This window comes from Octodon degus, unplaced genomic scaffold (assembly GCF_000260255.1).
Source record: "Octodon degus isolate 3935 unplaced genomic scaffold, OctDeg1.0 scaffold00090, whole genome shotgun sequence".
NCBI lineage: Eukaryota > Metazoa > Chordata > Mammalia > Rodentia > Octodontidae > Octodon > Octodon degus.
The window spans coordinates 5,318,501-5,338,348 of NW_004524666.1; the positions used below are offsets into that span (position 1 = coordinate 5,318,501).

Consider the following 19,848-nt stretch of genomic DNA (forward strand, 5'->3'; position numbering starts at 1 on the left):
AAGACAAGACAAGACAAGACAAGACAAGACAAGACAAGACAAGACAGAAAAGAAGGAAGAAAGACAGAAAAGATTTGTGGCCTTTTCAGAGCCCTTAGTGAACTAAGTGGATTTTAAGCCTATTTTGTCCTCTGAACAGAAAATGCAGACATGGAGAAAATTAAAATGTCACAATGTATCAACCAAAACAGAAACCTGAGGGTTACAATCAATTCTGATAAAAATTCTGTTGCTATATGTGAAAGTACTCATTCTTTCTTAATTACTGTGCTTACCTAAGATTGACGTTAATGAAACTATAGTGGAGAAAACAGCCACTGTACCCACTGACCAAAATGATTTTAGTTAGAATGGTACTGTAGTTATTAAAAGTGATAAACACATGCAGTAGGTCCATATGTTTTTAAACTGTAAAACAAAAATGTGACTAGAAATCATAAGACTCACAGCACTTTTTGAAAGAGGTGTTCAATAAAACACATGGCTTAGTTGATTTTTGTAAGTGTCCAAGTATATCTCAAAAAGTATTAGAGGTATTAAAACACCAGTTTAAATTTTAATCAGAAGAAACTAAGAGTCTAACTCAGGGATTCCTATCTTGGAGAGCCATGAAATCTTACTTATTTTTGTTAACACCTGTTCACTAATTAAAAGGATACTACAATCCACTCTTCTTTAAATTTAAATTTTATTCCAAATTAAAGATTAATTGAAAAGGAACAAAAGAAAAGAAAAAACAAACAAACAAACAAAAAAACAAGAACTTTTTCCTGCTGGGAGTAGGGACACATGCCTGTAATCCCAGCATTCAGGAGGCTGAGGCAGAATAGCTTTAAGTTTGAAGCCAGCCTGGGCTACAATTTTAGTATATGTGCTGCCAAAGCGAGCACAAGCCTGGGCTACAAAGTGAGACCCTGACTCAAACAAAACACAGTTTTTCCTTACTCCTTACTTCTGACATATATACATGCTACTAATTATTTTTTCCTTTTTTAAAATTTATTTATTTGATACAGGGTCTTGCTTCACAACGCAGACTCGTAGTAAGTCTCTTGTTTCAGCACCCCCAGCACTGGGATTACAGGCATACACCACTATATCCAGCTTCAGGGCCGGCACAGAGTGCCCAGGGTTCTGGGGCTGGGACAGCATGTAGTGCTCAGGATCGAACTCAGGTCCTTGAGATTGATAGGCAGGCGCTTAGACTGCTGAGCTATCTTCCCCAGCCCCCATGCTACTAATTCTGAAGACAATCACCCTTACCCTGCATACTCTCCCAAAGCATTGTGTCATGATTTAACATGATTTCAGGAAGATACTACTTTGTAAAGCTACCAGCCTTAAAAATTGTTTTCATTGTTGTAATTTTTCTGCTAATCTTTGATACATTTACATATAGTTTTTCATAGAGTTATGAATGTAACAATACAGTGACTGGTTCTCACAATGGAATAGATCTTTTAAAAAATTAAGCTATGTACAAATACTACAAAATGTATGAGAATAGAATTCTGGGAAGAATTTTTTCAAATGTTGGTATTCAAATGGATAAATCTCAGCTATCTAGAATGATTTGTTCTTTGAAAGTTCTAAATTGCCATGGTTTGTCATCTTAAATCTTTCTGAGAATATCTGAAAATATTCCTGGTATAGTTCTCTTCCAATTCTTACTATATATTTCTTTGAATTACTTTAATATTCTCAGAACCTTCTTTTTTACTTAGTACTGAGTCAAAAATGAAAGTGCAGTGGTGTAAGAGTAAAAGTTCTTTATGTATAACATTTACTTTTAAGCCAGTCACCTTTGGATCCTTCGCAGAAAACACAAGTCACAACTCAATATCCAAAATACTGTGCCAAAACAATATTTAACAGTGGTAATAAATGCAATATAGCAGACAATCAACTCACGCATAGTGTGCTGCAGGACAGAAGACCAATCTTATTACAATCAAAGGGGGGCTGGAGTTCATGAGCTATACAACAGAAACAGAGACCTGTGTGTAACAAACTTGATCAATCATGTGATCACAGCCCTGAACTGCCAGCACTGATTCTCTACTTTGTTTTTTAGATTTTTATTTTATTTTATTTGTATTTTAGGACAGGGTCTACAGGGTCTCACTGCGTAGATAGGACTCATAGTCATCGTCCTGTTTACAGTCTCCCAAGTGCACGCCACCACACCCAGTCTCAATTGCACCTCAGTGCACGCCAGGGGTGGGGCTGGCACAGCAGGCCTGGGAATTGAACTCCTGGCCCCTGAGTCTGCCTAAGTTGATTCTTTACTTTGGAAGCTTCACTTTAACCTGCAACATAAGAAATGCCACTAACTAAAGTTAGCATTCTACCATTGAATGTACCCCCACGTCTAAAAACTTCTGGTTTTTTGAAATTACTTTGAAGCTTCAAATTAGACAAACGTTCTTTATGTATAAGAACATTTAAGGCAGCAATCAAGTGAATTAGTTCTCTATAATCTTTCATACATGCCATGTGGGGGTTATTTAATGTAAATCTGACATTACTTCAGATTTACACTGTATATTTTTCTAACATATTTCACACAACCACATTACAGTTTCCAAAATCAAAATGCAGTATAATACTATTAGGTAAGTCCATATTTGATTTGTTTCTCTGATCTAGAATCCAGTCTAATGTCATCTTGGTTTGTGCTGCTTTAATACAGTAGGGACTGGGTCTTTCATAAAGAACAGAAATTTACTTCTCACAGTTGCAGAGCTCAGAATTTGAAGACTGGCACATGGTATGGGCTTCCATGTTAGGACCTCACATGGTAGAAGGTGGTGGAGCAAGAAAGCAAACCACTTCCCAAAGCTCTGTATATAAAAGCATTAATCCATTCCTTTTTAAAGTCTGTCTTTATAACACTGTAGCTATCAGGATGAATTTATGGGATACTTCACAAATAGAAAGGATTCACACATGCATTGTATTTCCAAGTCTCTCTATTCTCTTTTAATGTGCAATAGATTATTTTTTATACTTCTTCATAATTGGAAAAGTACATGCAATTTGTGTGTGTGTGTGTGTGTGTGTGAGTGTGTGTAACTGGGGATTGAACTCAGGCCCTTGCACTTGTCAGGGAAGTGCTTACTCTACTGAGCCATCTCTCCGGCCCCACACTTTTTTCACAATGTCCACAGGGTACTTTTTAAAACTAACAACAACTTTAGAGTGAAGATTTTAATTTTTTTCTCTTTTTTTTTGGGGGGGGGGTGAACCAGGAATTGAACTCAGGACCTCACACTTGCCAGGAAGATGCTGTGCCACTGAGCTACATCACTGGCCCTAGAGTGAACATTTTGAGTTATGCTACATTCTAAGAAAACTATATTCACAAATATTTTGGTTATATGAATGGTACAAATAACAGAAAATAAAGAAAAATGTCATAATAGTTATACTAGTCACTAATGAAAATTACAAATATAAAACAATGGAAATATCTTATGTGTACATAAAAACCGCTGCTCCATATAGGTATATAATAAATATAGCAATATAAAATAATATAAATGAAAGTTAAAGGAGAGAGGACCAACCATGCACCAACAGTTAATGAAGCACTACTAAAAGACCTATGGGGAGTTTGGTACTAGTTTTGGTCATTGATGACTGTGGGTAGATCTCATTTCTTTATAAAATGAAGGCATCTGAATAGAATGCCTTAGAATCATAGAATCATATGAGAGATTAAAAAGAAGCATAGGCTGGGCTCAGAATCAATCTCTGGAGTAAAATCTATTTTTAAATGTTCTCTAGAATCAATCTTTTGTTTGCTTGTTTGTTGTTTGAGACAAAGCTCACTATGTAGTTCAGGCATAGTGAAACTCCCAGTGATCCTTCTACCTCAGTCTTTAGCATTTACCCTTCTGAGTGCTGTGATTATAGGTGGGTGCCACTGTACCTGGGATAGACTCAATTTTATAATCCTACAGTGTACAATTTTTCTCCAAAATGTTATTTATACAGAAACTCGGGAGGCAACATTTATAAGTGAAGACAGGGTAGTTTACGATGATGTGAGATTGAGCCTGACTTCCAAATACGGCTCACTGATTCTGATACAATTTTGTGAGGGTCATAAATAGCAAAACTTTGGTCCAGAATATGAAATCACAGGTCTTTGATTCTAGTATCTGTGTCTTTCATGCCTAAGCAACAAAATACTCTTTTCAGAGTTCAAATCATAGTTTTTCAGCTCTGAATTCTTAATTAACTCACCTAAATGCATGGGCTTCTTGTTCCTCATTGTATAGAGTGGATAAAAAATTTTAATCTCTATGGCTGCTCAGAGAGTTACATGGCATATCTAAGCAAAGAACTCAGAAGCACCTACCATAGGGCTTCACTATTAATTATTCAGTAATATAAACAACTCTCTTCTCTACCACTTTCAAGGTACCAAAAGCATTATTTATAAAGAAAATGTGGCCAGAAGAAAAGTTTTAAAAAGATCATAGTTTAGCAACAGAAAGTAAAGTCATATAATTTTCTTTAGACATATCAAAAGACAAATTTTAAAAATCTTAAGTTTGATTATGTGATTGGCATACAAAGGACTAACAGAATTTTACCTTTATTAGCATGTACTCTGATTTGTTCAATTCCATTGTCCAAAGAAGGACAGTAGAAATTCAAGACTCAATCATTCTGTAAATTAAGTGATACTTTAAGAACTTTTCACATCAATGTAAACCTTCTGCATTAAGGGGATAGAATTCTTAACATGTAAATTTAGTATGATAACATCCATGTCAAATGAGCCCTAATATACTATCATTGTATTGCTTAAAATAATATTTTTCAGCTTCTTCAATGATTTTCTTCAAAGTTCATAGGAAGGCATGATGAGGCATGCATATAATCCCAGCACCGATGGGGCTAAGGAAGGAATTTGACGCTAACCTGGACTACATAGTGCATTCAAGGCCAGCCTGAATTGCACAGAGATCTTGTCTCCAAAAAAGAAAATAAAGTTCATACTTATACATACAGAATAACAGAAAAGCTAAGGTCAAATGTTGCAACCACTGTGTAACATTCTGTATGTTCAAATTTATATGATCCAGAAGAAAACAAAAACATCAGAAAACCAAATTTAAATTTCTGAAAAAGTTAAAAGACATGAGCTTTATGATTAGTACTAATCTGAACAATTTAATCTGACAAATCCTTTAACCTCTGATATGTTCATTAGTAAAATGGCAACTAATCGAATCCATCAACATGAAAAACCACAAGCTGAAATCTGAAGTACATATATCATGCTGAAGGATTTTGACTCAGCCACCGTGGTAATAGTCAGTGAGGTCAGGTCAAAGGGGGTTAAACCAAACCAGGATATAGCCAAAGGAATACATCAAACGCTGATTTTAAAAGGGCAATTAATCTTAGACAGAAATGCTTCCTGGGGAGTAAGATCTCAATCTTAAGAGCACATTACATGATGTAGCAGTAAAAATGAACATATACAAGCTTACACAGCTTTTATCCTATGATCACAAACAGAGGAAAGTGCTGTTTATCAGAAAACTACAAACCCATTTAAAGATACTTACATTAACTTCTTCCGGATCTATACTCACTTAGCAATGTAGGTTTTAATGAATATACATCCTAATAAATATACTCCATATATTTTTTCCACATTTAAATTGTACATTTCACAAGATTTTTATTATTTTGACCCAAAATATTTTCAGTGTTCACTTTTAAACTATCAAAATATGTCCATATTCTTTTAATTTTCATTTATAACCATTGAATTTAAGGACATAATCCAAATTTAAATGTAAAAATCCTACATAACTGGTTTTAAGTATAAAAAGAAAATTATACAGACTGTAGGACTACTTTATAAAACTAATAAAAAGTCTCCTGACAATAAAAAATAAGGCAAAATTTTAGGCATGAAACCCTGTTGCCTTAAAAAAGCAAAATTTTGAAAATACAGGTTCAGAGTGTTTCTTATCTGCTTTAAGAAAACTACCTAATAATTCCAGCTAACTATTAACAGGAAACATTAATATTTGTCAAATATGAATTATAAGACAACAAAAATTATTACTATTTCAGTATTATTGGACTGAAGTCCCACAGAATTTAATGAAAGAATAACTTGTTTTAGATTGTATAAATATATTATCTTCATTCTGGAATTACATTGTTTAGGGCTGAAGATAAGAGTATAAGCATCTGCTTCTCACTTTTGGAAAAGCTAATTAATTTAGGTTCTTGAGATTAAGAAAAATAATTAAAGAAGGGAAAATATAGGTATCTTCTGTCAGGTTCAGTAACCTCATCATCTGTATTATTTGAAAATGACAAATAGTTCTACCTGTTTCATTTTAGAAAAGACATGTCAAAAGACCTAGACATTAAGAGATTCTGTATCACCAAAATTAAGTCAATCATGTCCAAGTGTTTAGACACAGCACAGAAATGGAGGGAGAATGAAGCAAAGAATTTAGTAGGGACATCCCTGTAATCCCATCTTTTTGAAAAGTTGAGGCAGGAAGATCACCAGTTTTTGAACCCAGGCTTTTCAATTTAGTAAGAGATCACTGTCTCAAAAATACAAAAAGTCAGGGATATATTTCAGTGTAAGGGCCCTGGTTCAATGTCCAGTATCAGAAAAATAATCAAGAACAATAATCAAGCTGCTTGCAGGAGATAGTTACAATGGAAATACCTGAATAAAATGAGGTTCTTTATTTCTTACCAGAATCATAGATCTAGGATTCCTAACCATGTCCTGAAAAGTTAAGTTCTAAAAAAGTAAACCAATGGTATGGAACTTGTTCCATAATTTGAAATGCTGTTTTCTGGAAAGTAGTTTCATTACTGGCTTACAGTTAAGCATTCATTATAGATTTATATTTTCTGTGTGTAAGCTGAACCACTATTACTTGTCAATGTGTAGTAGAACTACGATTAAAAAAAAAAAAAAAAAACCAACCTGCTGCTTTGTAATTTGACTTGGTTGGGGCCAGTGACTGCTCAGCAGTCTAAAGCGCCTGCTTAGGCAAGCCTAGGCAAGTGCAAGGACCACGGATCAATTCCTGGCACCACATGCCACGCCAGCTGCATCCCTATGGTGGGCTGAGCCAGCCACCAAAAAAATAAAGACTTGGTAAATTTCATGAGTACATTTCACTTATTTCATTTACTTAAAAAAAAAATAACAGTTGTAAGAAACAAAAACAAATTAAATGGAAAACTACTACACTACAAAGACTCTCAGTGAAAAACTTGGTTTACTTAAACTCTACAACTATCAGATGGTGCTAAGAATCACTCTTATTTCATAAAAAAAACCCTCAATCCATAAAATAAGAAATCTAGATACATTTAAACTATAAATTGAAGGATTGCCCAATTCAAACAGTGAAGTTACACAGGGATACTAACTCATTCTAATTCAAATTCTAAATGAGTGCATAAAGGACTACTGAAATCATAAAACTATTATTATTTCACTCTTAATCCCTCAATCTAAGGAAGTTGCAGGGACCCCAGTATTTTGTTTGCACTGAATGCACCTGCAAATTGTTCTGGAGGCAATGTCATCATGCAGATGACTGTAACTACTGCAGGTTCAAAGCTCAAATCATGAGATACCAGTTTTAATTCTGTCCAAACACTTGAAAGGTCTGCCTCCTAAGGTCAGCAAGAGATTTAGATGGCTTTTTCCCTAACTGCTTTATGTTGGCAACGAAAGTATCACAACATCAAATAGTGACTTCACTTTAACAATCTAATTACATAGAGCAAAGGAGAAAAATATGTATGCATCATAATTTACTTGTAACATCTATCCTGTGATTTCTTATAAATCCTACTAAAAATAAAGGTATTTTAATGTACAAACTAGACTATCTAAATAAATAGGGCATTAAATTTCCCAGCCTCAAAATACTTAGCCTCTCAGTGCCTTTCCAGTATTTCTGACCTTACTAAAATGTTCACATACATGTGTGTAGTAGAAAAGTACAAAAACATTACTTTCTCAGCAGTGTAGGGCCATCTTAGATCACACACCACCCCTAGAATCAGCTCCCAAGTGGCTGGTGAGGTAAGAAGCAATGAGCCTGAGGCACATGTGACCTGACCCCTCCTCTTCTGTACGTCTAATTTATACTTGCCTTTCACTGAATATTTGGATCAGCAATTATTCTCTCTGTGAGAATCAACAAGGGCCATTGTACAAATAATACTTTCTCCCTAACATAATTGCATACATCCATTCCTGAACACATTGCAACTTCCCACCACTCTGTCCACTCCAACAGGACCAAAAGTTTCTTAAGAGTAGGAATTTCAATGTGTGTGTTATATGCTTTAGTATGCATAGGGACAAAGACAATATGTATTATACAAAGAAAATGACTGATACATAATGAAATAACCAACAGAAACTGGATGTTAGATGGTAGTTGGGAGGAGTATTAGGGAGTAATTCAATTCTCAGGAAGCAGAGTAGAAATGGCAAAGGGAAAACCAAGTGTTTACAGGGTTCTTGATGAGAGAGATACAGGAAACTTTTACTAACTCACCATGGAAAAGTACACCTTTCCTCATTAGACATTTGCTCTATTTGGGCAATATCAAGTATGGAATTAGGTTAAAAACAGTCCAATACTTACATATGGCTGATCAGCAGAACCATGAAATAATACATACAAACACACACACACACACACACACACACACACACACACACATTCATTCATTCATTGTACTGGGGATTGAACTCAGGACCTTGCACATGACAACCAGGCAATTGTGTCACTAAGCTGCAACCCCAGGCCCATGAAATGATATTTGAAAAATGCGAATGAACACTTGTATGCTAACCTGAGCATCTTAAGTTTTATACATGATGTTAGAAGACTAGGAAATAAGGAATGACTGGGCAAAGTTTATAGATGTCTTCTAAAAAGTAAATGCTACTGTTTTAAATTTTTGTTTTCACACATATTTTAGTGTGTGTTTTCCTTAATGAACAAAGAAATATTCACTTCAGCTCTGGTACAGAAACATACATCTCTGAGTCATTTTAACCACAGCTGAAACCACAAAAACAATTTACCTGAGCTCACCTTTAGTTATTTCCTGTTAACTCTAACTTGGTCAACTCCCTTAGCTACTTACAATCAAAAAGAAACATACAAAGGAGCTCATCATGAGTTATTCCAGGAGAACAATAACTTACAGCATGTCTTCATAAATATTAGTACATTCTACTTTCATATGATGAAATAAAAAATTCCTTCAGAACTGAATCACATCTTTCATGGAGTAGTAGACAATGGTGCCATATATCCTTTATAAGTACTTTCTCTTTTTATCATGTGCTAACACTCTGTTCCTATCCATATACACCCAATTTTAAAGTCTTTCGCTTTCAACTTGAGTGCAGGTGTGTCAAAATACTTCACATGTGACAGTATCACAGGTGTACTTAGTCCTATAGCAAACAGAATTTTTTTTTTCTTTTTTTGTGATGGTTAGTGGTACTGGTACTAGAATCCTAAGGTACTGCCATTTAATTATACTATCAAACCTTTATTTAAAGACGAGGTTTTGCTAAGTATGTAGCTAAACCAGCCCAGGCTAGGCTTGAATTTATAACTCTCCTACCTCAGCCTCCCAGAGTGCTGTGATTATAGGCATGCATCACCATGCCCCACCAATACTTCTTTACTGAAACAGTGACTTGATGTTTTTTGCAGTACTGGGCAGTGAAACAAGGGGTTCTCTACCACTGAGCTGCATCTGTAGCCTTTTTTTTTTTTTAATGTTTAATTTATTTTTTTGTGTGTGTGGCCAGTTCAGCCCACCTGGGGGCGGGGCTGGCTGGCATGTGGAGCTGGGGGGTTGAACCATGGTCCCTGTGCTTTGCTAAGCTTGTTCTAAGTAGGTGCTTTAGACCACTGAGCCATCTCACCAGCCCCTGTAGCCTTCTTTATTTTTAGACAGGATACTGCTAAATTGTCCTTGAACTTCTCATCCTCCTATCTCAGCCTCCCAAGTAGAGGGATTAGAAAGGTATGGCACTATGCTCTGCTTTTTCACAGATTTTAAAATACAATTAAAATGTATAGACAAAAGAAAGAGGCCAGGATAAAAACCTTTGTTTCTGGAGAAAAAATATAGGTATTAGAGATGTGTTCTCCTCCTGGTAAGAAACATCAAAAGTACCTCAATAGGTCCTACTTCAATAAAATATGAGCCTTCCAATCAATGCAGGCATCTGACAGTTTGGGAGGAGAGAAACCTGCCACAGAAAGGTATTTATCTGCAGTTTTTTAAATAATTAAAATGCACGTGTGGGGATTAAATTCCTGAGGGACCATTTTATAGCTCTCACTCTTTTAAATAATAAAAGGAACGTTACACTGTGTATTCTCCAGAAGAAGAAGTGCAGGTAAGGGCAGGTTAGAAATTTAGGAGATAACAAAGCATTTTTGAAAGAAAAACTGGCTGAAAGAAAAATTGGTATCACAAATTTGCATGCTGTTCAAGTGCAAGGCCATGTTACACGTTAATCTTGTATGTACTGCTGTGGCTTGGGTTAAGAGATTAGTAAAAATGAGCACAAAATGAATTCTGATAGTGTTGGGACTGTTTAATGTTCACATCAATCATTTTAAGAGAAGACAGAATTACATACTAGAATTTTAATACAAACAAAATAAGTACAGTAGAGCTCAAGTTCCTAAGATTATACCAGGAAATAATATAAGATGGAACAGCACATATGGAATTAGATATTAAACAAAAGTCACTACATGAAGAATTAGAAAAAAGTATGTATTTCAGAATGTTGTTTTTTTAAATTTATTTATTTTCTGTATTTTAGGGAAGGGTCTACAGGGTGTTCAGGGTCTTACTAGTAGATCAGACTCGTAGTGATTCTCCTGTTTACAGCCTCCCAAGTGCTGGGATTATATGAACGCTGTCTCAGCACACTCAGGGCAGGGCCGGCACTACAAGGCAGGGGATTGAGCCTCCAGCCCCTACACCTGCTTGCAGGCACTTAAATCCACTGAGCTTTTTGGCCAGCCCTCAGAATGTTACTTTAAATTAAATTAGAAGGCTAAAAAGAAAACAAATTGTAACCAAGTGGAAAAAACCAAAAGACCAAAAAGGTAAAAACTTGAATTCCAAGCATAGAAACTGAAATAAGTAGCTAAGAGAACTTTAACAAATCACTAAACTAAAAAATATAAAAATTCTAAGTCAGAGCATATTTTAAAGATGAATGTTACACCTAACTCCTATCTTCCCACTAAGTTTCCTTCCCTTAATCATACCAAACATCCAGAAATTGGCAATTATGAAATAAAAATAAATTGAGGTAATAAATCTGTAGTGAGCAGGAGACAAAATTCAAGTCCTCCTTCCTAGATTAAAAAGAACAACAACAAAATTTGCCTTTTACAAATAAAATAAGTATATTAAGAGGGAACCCACGACACGTGCACTAGCAAATACAGATCACTGCCAATGAAGGCACAAAGCATCACAGAGCATTTTCCTGCCAAGGCTTTGGGCTTCACTGTGATAGTCTTGATCAATAAACAAGGCCTTATTAAAAACACATATTTAACATGACCTACTCTGACAATAATTAGCTTTAAAAAAAAATAAGAAAACTACAATAAAGCAGTATTTGGTTGAATGTCAGCTTAAACTTCAATTACTTTTAATAAAAGCATTTTCTTCGATGTTTTTTTAAATGCCAACATACTTTTTAAAGAATAAAAAATAGTAAAGCAAAACAAAACACAAAACATTAGAAATGGTACAGAATTTCACAAAATGACAGGAATTCAAAAATGGTTGTTACATTGCATATTGTTGCCTTCAAAATAGCTGTTCAGATTATCAGATATAAGCATGCAAAACTTGTTTTTAAAAATAAGATAAAAAGAAAAAAGGTATGAGAATGATAGGTCTTATCTCAATCAGCAAGAAAAAAAAACATTCTTAATAACTTTACACTTGAAATCTACATTTCAAAATACTTAAGAATATAGCAAAACAAACATTAGGAAGATTTTAAAAAATTATTTGGCAGTACGGAGAAAATGAACTAGACACTAAGATTTTTTTTTTAATTTTGTAATAAGCATATTCTTGAATTAATGAAGTTTCCCCAAATTTCTGTAACCCAAGTTCAAAATTAAGATATACAGGAGAGGGCCCGGGGAGATGGCTCAGTGGAATAAGCACTTCCCTGTCAAGTGCAAGGGCCTGAGCTCAATCCCCGGTTCCAAAAAAAAAAGATATACAGGAGAATTGCAACACTGATTATCTCTAGAGAGAACTGGAGTAGGCTTTGGTGAATAAAAGAGCAAGAGATTTTTCAATACATTCCTTCATTTACATTTTATTTTGGAATTATCTATTAAAATTAAAATACCTAATTATAATTCATTAAATACTTGATAGACAAGAGTTCACCAAAATTAAATACTTTTACTCTCCAAAGGAAAATGAAAGCGGTTAAGTCATATACTTGGAAGAAACATCTATAAATCACAGAACTTATAAGACTTTTTATCAAGAATGCGCAAATAGCTACAAAATTCAGTAGTAAAAGAATTCATTAAAAAAAATAAGACAGGGGCTGGGGAGATAGCTCAGAAGTCTAAGTGCCTGCCTGGCAAGCACAAGGACACAAGTTCGATCCCAGGTACAATGTACTGTGCTGGCCCCTAGAACCCTTGGGCATGCCAAGCCAGCCTGGGGCATGGTGGCACACATCTATAATCCAGAGCTGGGGAGGCTGAGACAGGAGGATCACTACAAGCCTCAACTGCACAGGGAGGCCCTGTAACAAATAAAACAAAATGAGAAAGGGATTTGAATAGCTATTTAAAGACATTCACAATTATAATTAAATTTGTGAGAGTGCACTGACAAGAAGTTATTAAAGAAATGCAAATTAAAACTATCACACAACCATTAGGATGGTTGTTACGAAAGACATAAACAATACATGTTAGTGAAGATGTGAAGAAACTAGAACCTTCAGACACTGCTGGTGGGACTGCAAAATGATCCAACCAAAACTTAGCAATTTATTTAAAAATTAAACATAAACTTAACCATATAACCCAGTCACTCTGCTCTCAGGAATCTACCCAAGAAAAATTAAATATGTTACATAAAGACCCATATATAAATGAATGTTCATAGCAGCACTATTCTGAAAAGTGAAAAGCTGAAAACAATTCAAATGTTCACCAATAATTAAACGAATAAGGGCTGGTGAGATAGCTCGGTGGACTAAGTACCTGCTTAGGCAAGTGCAGTGACCAGGGTTTGATCCCCAGCACTACATGCTACACTGGTCCAGTCCCCAGGTGCATTGAGCCGGCTACAAGTCCAAGCCTGGTGGCACACCCTGCAATGCCAGCACTGGGGAGGCTGAAAACAGAAGGGGACAACTACAAGTCTAAGCTGTGTAGTGAGACCCTACACCAAAAACATAAATAATAATAATATGAATAAAAAGGATATACCCACCCAGTGCAATATTTTTACCAGTAAAAACAATCTTTTGCTTCTTGAACATGGATGAATCTCAAAAACATTTGGTCAACAGAAAAAAGACTACATGTTGTACAGTTCTGTCTATATCAAATATCCAAAAAAAGGCAACTTACAGAAAGTATGTTTATGGCTTGTAGAGATTATAAGTACAATGAATATTTTGAGGTGGTAAAATGTTTTAAAACTGAATTATGGTGATAGCTGTACAACTCTATAAATTTACTAAAAACTCTGAATTGTAAAGAAGTTATTTAAATTGAATGATGAAAATGAATATTATATAGCAGTAAAGATGAATTAAAAAAAATAAACTAGTAGGGCTGAGAAGATAGGTTGGTGGTCTAAGTGCCTGCCTGGCAAGTGCAAGGACTCAGGTTCATTCCAGTACTGCATACCATGCCAGCCCACTGTGCTGTGCCAGCCACCAAAACCAGGTATAGTGGTGCATGCCTATAATCTCAGCACTGGGAGGCTGAGACAGGAGATCATTATGAGTTCAAGCTATGTAGTGAGATAAGATTAAAAACAATAACAAAATAAACTAGTAGTATAACCAACTTAATATTAATTATGTCATAACTATCATAAGTAATATCACTTGGAATTGTGATGATACAAAAAAGAATTCCATAACTGGAATGTTTAGCCATCATTTATTTGCTCCAGCATTACAGTGCAAGGCTGTGTATAAGAGCTCATCAGAAACCTTGATTACATAGTCTACAGTTCAGTTAAGATGAATGATATATTTAGACTAGACTTTTGTTGGGATACATCCCTGTAATCCCAGCACTCAAGGAGGCAGAGGCAGGATTTCAAGTTTAAGCCAGCTCAGGCAACTTAGTAAGACCTTGTCTCAAGAAAAAAAATTAAAAATTAAAAATTAAATAAAAAATTAAATAAAAAGGGCTGAGGCCCTGGGTTCTATTGTCAGTACCAGGGGAGGGAAGTCTTTAGAAAAATGGTTACAATCCTTAAAACAAACAAATCCTATTATATTTCACATTTTTTGGTAGTGGTCAACAGTCTGCTTAATCCCTTAAAGTATAGGTTCTGCTGGGATTATAGGTCATTTGGTAACTGTGTAATGATTATGTGAAAAAGCAGAACATTGCATGGTACATATATTTAAATATTACAATATAAAAATACAAAATGGCCCAAAATATTTTAAGTATCAATATGACGGCACAAATGGAAAATTTCACAACTCACTGCATGACAGCTCACAGTTGAATTACAGGCACACTAAAAATATTGTATAAAATTACCTTCAGGCTATGCATATGGCTTATATGAAGCTTAAGCAAATCTCCAAGATATCTCAATGTGCTTACACAATATTCCAAAAAACTGAAAAAAAAAATTCCAAAACTTGAAACACTTCTAAATCCCAAGCATTTCAAATAAGGATTATTGCACGGTAGATATAGTTTTAAAGTTTCCAGAACTGTACCTATAAAGATTCAGAGCATCAGAGATGTGTTAAAGTGTAAATGTTTTTAAAATGTTATGTCATTTTACAAAAAAAAAAAAAAAAAAAAAAAAAAAAAAAAAAAAAAGAAAAGAAAAAAGAGAAGAAAAAGTCAACATCTTTCTTTCCTTTTTTTTTTTGAACCAGGTCTAGAACTCAGAAGGTTGTGCTTGCTAGGCAGGTGCTTAAACCACTGAGCTACATCCCTGAACCCTTAATTCATTATTAGTGGTTCTGTTACAATAGATATTCTCCTAAAAGATAATGAAAACATTTTTCTAAAATAACTGGTGTTATCTATAAAGGAAAAATATTTATTTTACCATAGTAATATAGGATGTAGAAAAGGGGATGAAAGCAATGGTTTGATGTTGCTGAATGCATTTACCTTCAGGAGCCATCACAGAAGGACAAACTTCTCTCAGGAGATCTCCTAGTGTCTGTAGTTGTCCATCTGCAGCCACAGGACGAAATAGCTTCTGAATGAAAGGCCGTTCAGTTGTTGTCTATTGAAACATGAAGAACATAATACAATTAATTAAAATTTCGTTACTGCTACATACAGATAAATGGACCGTAAGTCTTATAGTGGCATCTGAGGATTTTCTGATATGGTATAAGCAGAAGTATCCAAGATCACAAGATGTAATATCAGAGAAAAAGTGTTTAACATGGTAAATTCACATAATTCTAATTCTTAGAAAACAATTAAGCAAATCTAGCATGCTAAACATTCAAGAAACACATTATAAAGACACAAACAAAAGTTACTAATATCTCTGAAAGAATTTATATATAACCATATACTATACAAAAATAAATCTGGTTGAATACTGTACTGATGAAGTTTTTAAAAATGGCACTATAAAAGAATATTTTGGGATAACTAGAAAATAGCTATAAGGGCAATCATTATATAATTTGCTCTTAATAATTTCACTGTTTTAGCATGTTTAAAATGGTTGCATCTTCCTCAGCTACCTAATTGTGACCCAGAGTACAAAGGTTTTGGAATGAATCATGGTCTATGAGGACTACTACTGTTTATGAGCTCTATAATTTTGAACTCACTCTTTTATCTGTTAATCTACAATATTCCATTTCTCTTAAGCACTATAGGAACTGTGCCAAATTCAAAAAATAAGTAAATACTAAAAAAAAAAAAAAAAATCAAAATCTCTCATCTTCTTTCAATTATTGCTTCATTTTAAGATGTTAAGTTTTAATTTTAAGCTTCCTGCAGTGAAAACTTACAAAAACGAAGTAATGCTTACTATACCCAAGTAAAATTTCAAACACCTAACAATTAAAGAAAATGTATGTGTAAGTACAGGGAAAGAATTTTTGTTTTTTTTATTTTCTAATCAGAGGTATAGTCAACAACTTCTAACACTGCCAGTTCTGCAGATAACCCACTACTATTATGGACTACTGGACTATATTGAATTATTTTGCTGACTTCACGCATATACAATATTTGAATGGTGATGGAACACCCATCTGACAAAACTAAACAAAAAAGGGGATATAAATGAAGGACCATTTTGTAGTGAAAAAAAATACATATATCTGTATATACAAAAATAGGACAGATATACAGCTACTTAGCTCAATGAGAAGATTTGTATTAATAGTACAAGACAAGACATCATGTCGGCATCTTGTACTAAGAATAACTACTACGAAGACAACAATATGCAATGTATTAATTATTGTAACTGCCCTACTAACCTGTTTTAAAACTCATTGCTATTTCTTTCTCAATAAAATTAATTAAAACTAACAAACAATCACAGAGGTATACCCCAGTATCTTTGACAAAACTATCACAGCCTGGTTTTTTTTTTTTTAATCAAGTTCTAAATGTGGACATAAAATGAAATAAAAAATAAACCAGTAAGCACATGTGTACTCTTTTCTACCTGTACACCATGTATTCAATAGATAAAACTATAAATAACAATCATGGTGTTCAAACAATATAGTTGAGTATCTGCTGCTAATATGAAACCAAACTATAGAAAATAACTGAAATATTGATAAATATGCATTGAATATAATTCAGCTCATTTCATTAATTAAACTCTTTAGGGAATATGGGGGAAAAGTATGGTGGATAACTTTCTAGTTAAGTCCATTATATTCCATACAAGTTGAATCCAAGAAAAATATGTCCAAGCATATTTTCATGATTAACTGTGAAACATAATAAGGACTTTAGAGCAAAAAGAAATGTATAAGGGAGCACCACATGCTGTGCTGGCCCTGCCCCAGGCTGCACTGAGCCAGCCACCCAAGACCAGATGTGGTGTAATCCTAGCGCTGGGGAGGCTGAAAACAAGAGGATTACTATTAGGTGGAGCTGTGTAGTGAGTACCAAACACATAGACACATACATACATATACATACATACTTACTTAGAAAAAAAAAAAAAAAAAAAACAAATGCATAGGGACTGTAGTAACAAAATAGCTACCACCCACTTAGGACTTTCTATCTTCCAAAGCCATGAAGGGCTTTTAAGACTTAGCAAAGGAAGTAACGTGATGAAAGAAGCTTTTTCTGAGGGTTGATGGAAAGCAGTGCTGAACGTGATGACTCAATGAAGAGGTGAAATCAGGATGACTTGTGTGAGCAGCCTGCGTAAAGTAAGCCTGTATAAGGACAGCTGGGGCTGCTGGCAAAGTGGGGAAAGAGGTATAGAAATGTCCCAAGAAAAACGCAGTGTGCTTCCCGAAGTCTGATCTGAAAAGAGCAACCCCTAAGAAATTTCTAAGAAGTTGGAAGATGTCATTCATGCCCTAATTAACTACAGAACTATAAGTTTGAGAATGATTGTTTTTTCTCCTCTTCCCCCCTCTTCCCCTCTCCCCTCCTCCCCCTCCCCCTCCCCCTCCTTCTCCTTCTTCTGGCTGGCTCAGGCTGCCTTAAGGGCGGGTCTGGTAATACAGGTGGAGGTGGGAACTGAACTGTGGTATCCCGTGCCTGACTGCATTTTCATGAGCAGGTGCTTAAACAACTGAGCTAACAGGCATGCCCCCCTGTAAGTTTGGCTATAATAAAATTACATTAAAAAGTTAAACAGCAAAGGCTAAATAGTCCTACATATTTAAAAATAAAAGTTGTCCTCTAAGTCCCATTAATGGAAAATGTTCTATTATTTCTCTGTACCTCTCTTTCCTGTACTCTCTCCAAAACCTGACCCAAAACTATAACCTTCAACAGTCTTTTAAAATGAAGTATTTGCTGAGAGAGGAGAAAGCTCAGATATTATAAACAAACTACAAAATTCAGTAAAATGGTAATCAATAAAACTCTTGGCAAAGTGTTGTTCACATTTATCACAGGGTAAAATGGAAAGAAAAAAAATACAATTTTACCTTAATACTGATAAAACAAGACATGCTAACTAACTCTAATATGATGAAAATGAAAACATATACAGACAATGTTAGAGGTTAGCCATATCATGAACTAAGATTGGGGTTAAGTCTTATATGAAACAAAATATGCATTGTAACAGTAAAAAAAAAAAGCAAGGCATTTGTTAAACTACAGGTTTTGAATCCTACATGTCATTTATTAGGGATGAATGGACATAACGACCTACCTTCTAAGAGCCTCTATTTCCTCAAATGAATAACTATATACAAATAAGCATAGAGATGTGTGTGAAAGGGAATAATATCTACACTGCAGAATTTCTGAAATAAAAAATACATACCACTATCCAGGCACACAGTAATTGGTAACTTAAAACACATACTGTAGTTTTTTTTAGACCACCAGAGTTTTAGAATATTGTGCATGTTTTAATAGCATTATCCAAGTTTAGTAGACTTAAGATTTTATGGGGCGGGATTTATCTATTTTCTCTAAATTCTCCTGCTTAAATAACAAAAAGTCCAAAATCATAAAACTCAGAATCTTATGCTTTGTTTATTTTATATGGAAAAAATAAAAAGGCAAGGTCATTTTAAGACTTTATTTAAAAACACCGAAGTCATGATTCATAAAAGAAGATATTGGTAAATGTGAATTCATCTAAATTTTAAAAAGCCAGGTGTGGTGCTGCAAGGCCAGCAATCTGGGAAGCTGAGGCAGGAAAATCAGCAGATTCCAGGCCAGCATTGGCAACTCAGTGCCTTAGAAAGATGCTGTCCCAAAATGAAAAGTAAAAAAAGCACTGGAGAAATACTTTGGTTGCCAATCCCAGCACCATTTGACACATACAGAGGCAAGCAAAGCTTTAGACAGAGTGACTGAAAGATCAACAGACAGACAGAAACAATGGACATACACAAACTGCTCTGCAAAAGGTCCTGGATAAGATGAAAAGCCAAGCCACAGGCTGAGGAGATAGCTCAGCGGTCTAAGCACCTTCCCAGCAAGCTCAAGGACCTGAGTTTAAGTCCCGGAACTGATGCTATACTGGCCCTGGAAACCTGGGTGTGCCATGCTGACCAATGAAACCAGGTGATAAGGTGCACACCTGTAATTCCAGCACTGGGAGGCTGAGACAGGAAGATCACTATCAGTCTGAGCTGCATAGTGAGACCTTGTGCCAAATAAATATATAAATAAAATAAGATTTAAAAAAAAAAAGCCTACCCATAACTGGAAAAACTGGCTACCCACACGCAGAAAGTTGATTTAGACCCATATATCTCACATGTACCAGACCAAAAAAAAAAAAAAAAAGATCAAAGAGCGAAAGATAAAACAGAAACACTTCATCTGCTGGAAGATAAAACTAGGTAAAATTCTTTTTTTTTTT

General features: G+C 34.9%; 1 protein-coding gene across 5 annotated transcripts in view; it reads right to left on the reverse strand.

The window, feature by feature from the left end:
• Nucleotides 1–19,848, reverse strand: part of Atg5 (autophagy related 5) — a 180,210-nt gene that overhangs the window by 1,663 nt on the left and 158,699 nt on the right. For all 5 annotated transcript variants that reach the window (XM_004637464.2, XM_012516069.2, XM_023722336.1 and 2 more), the window contains one exon: nucleotides 15,459–15,576. In XM_004637464.2, the coding sequence (XP_004637521.1) occupies nucleotides 15,459–15,576 (118 nt within the window). The remainder of the gene's footprint in view (nucleotides 1–15,458; nucleotides 15,577–19,848) is intronic.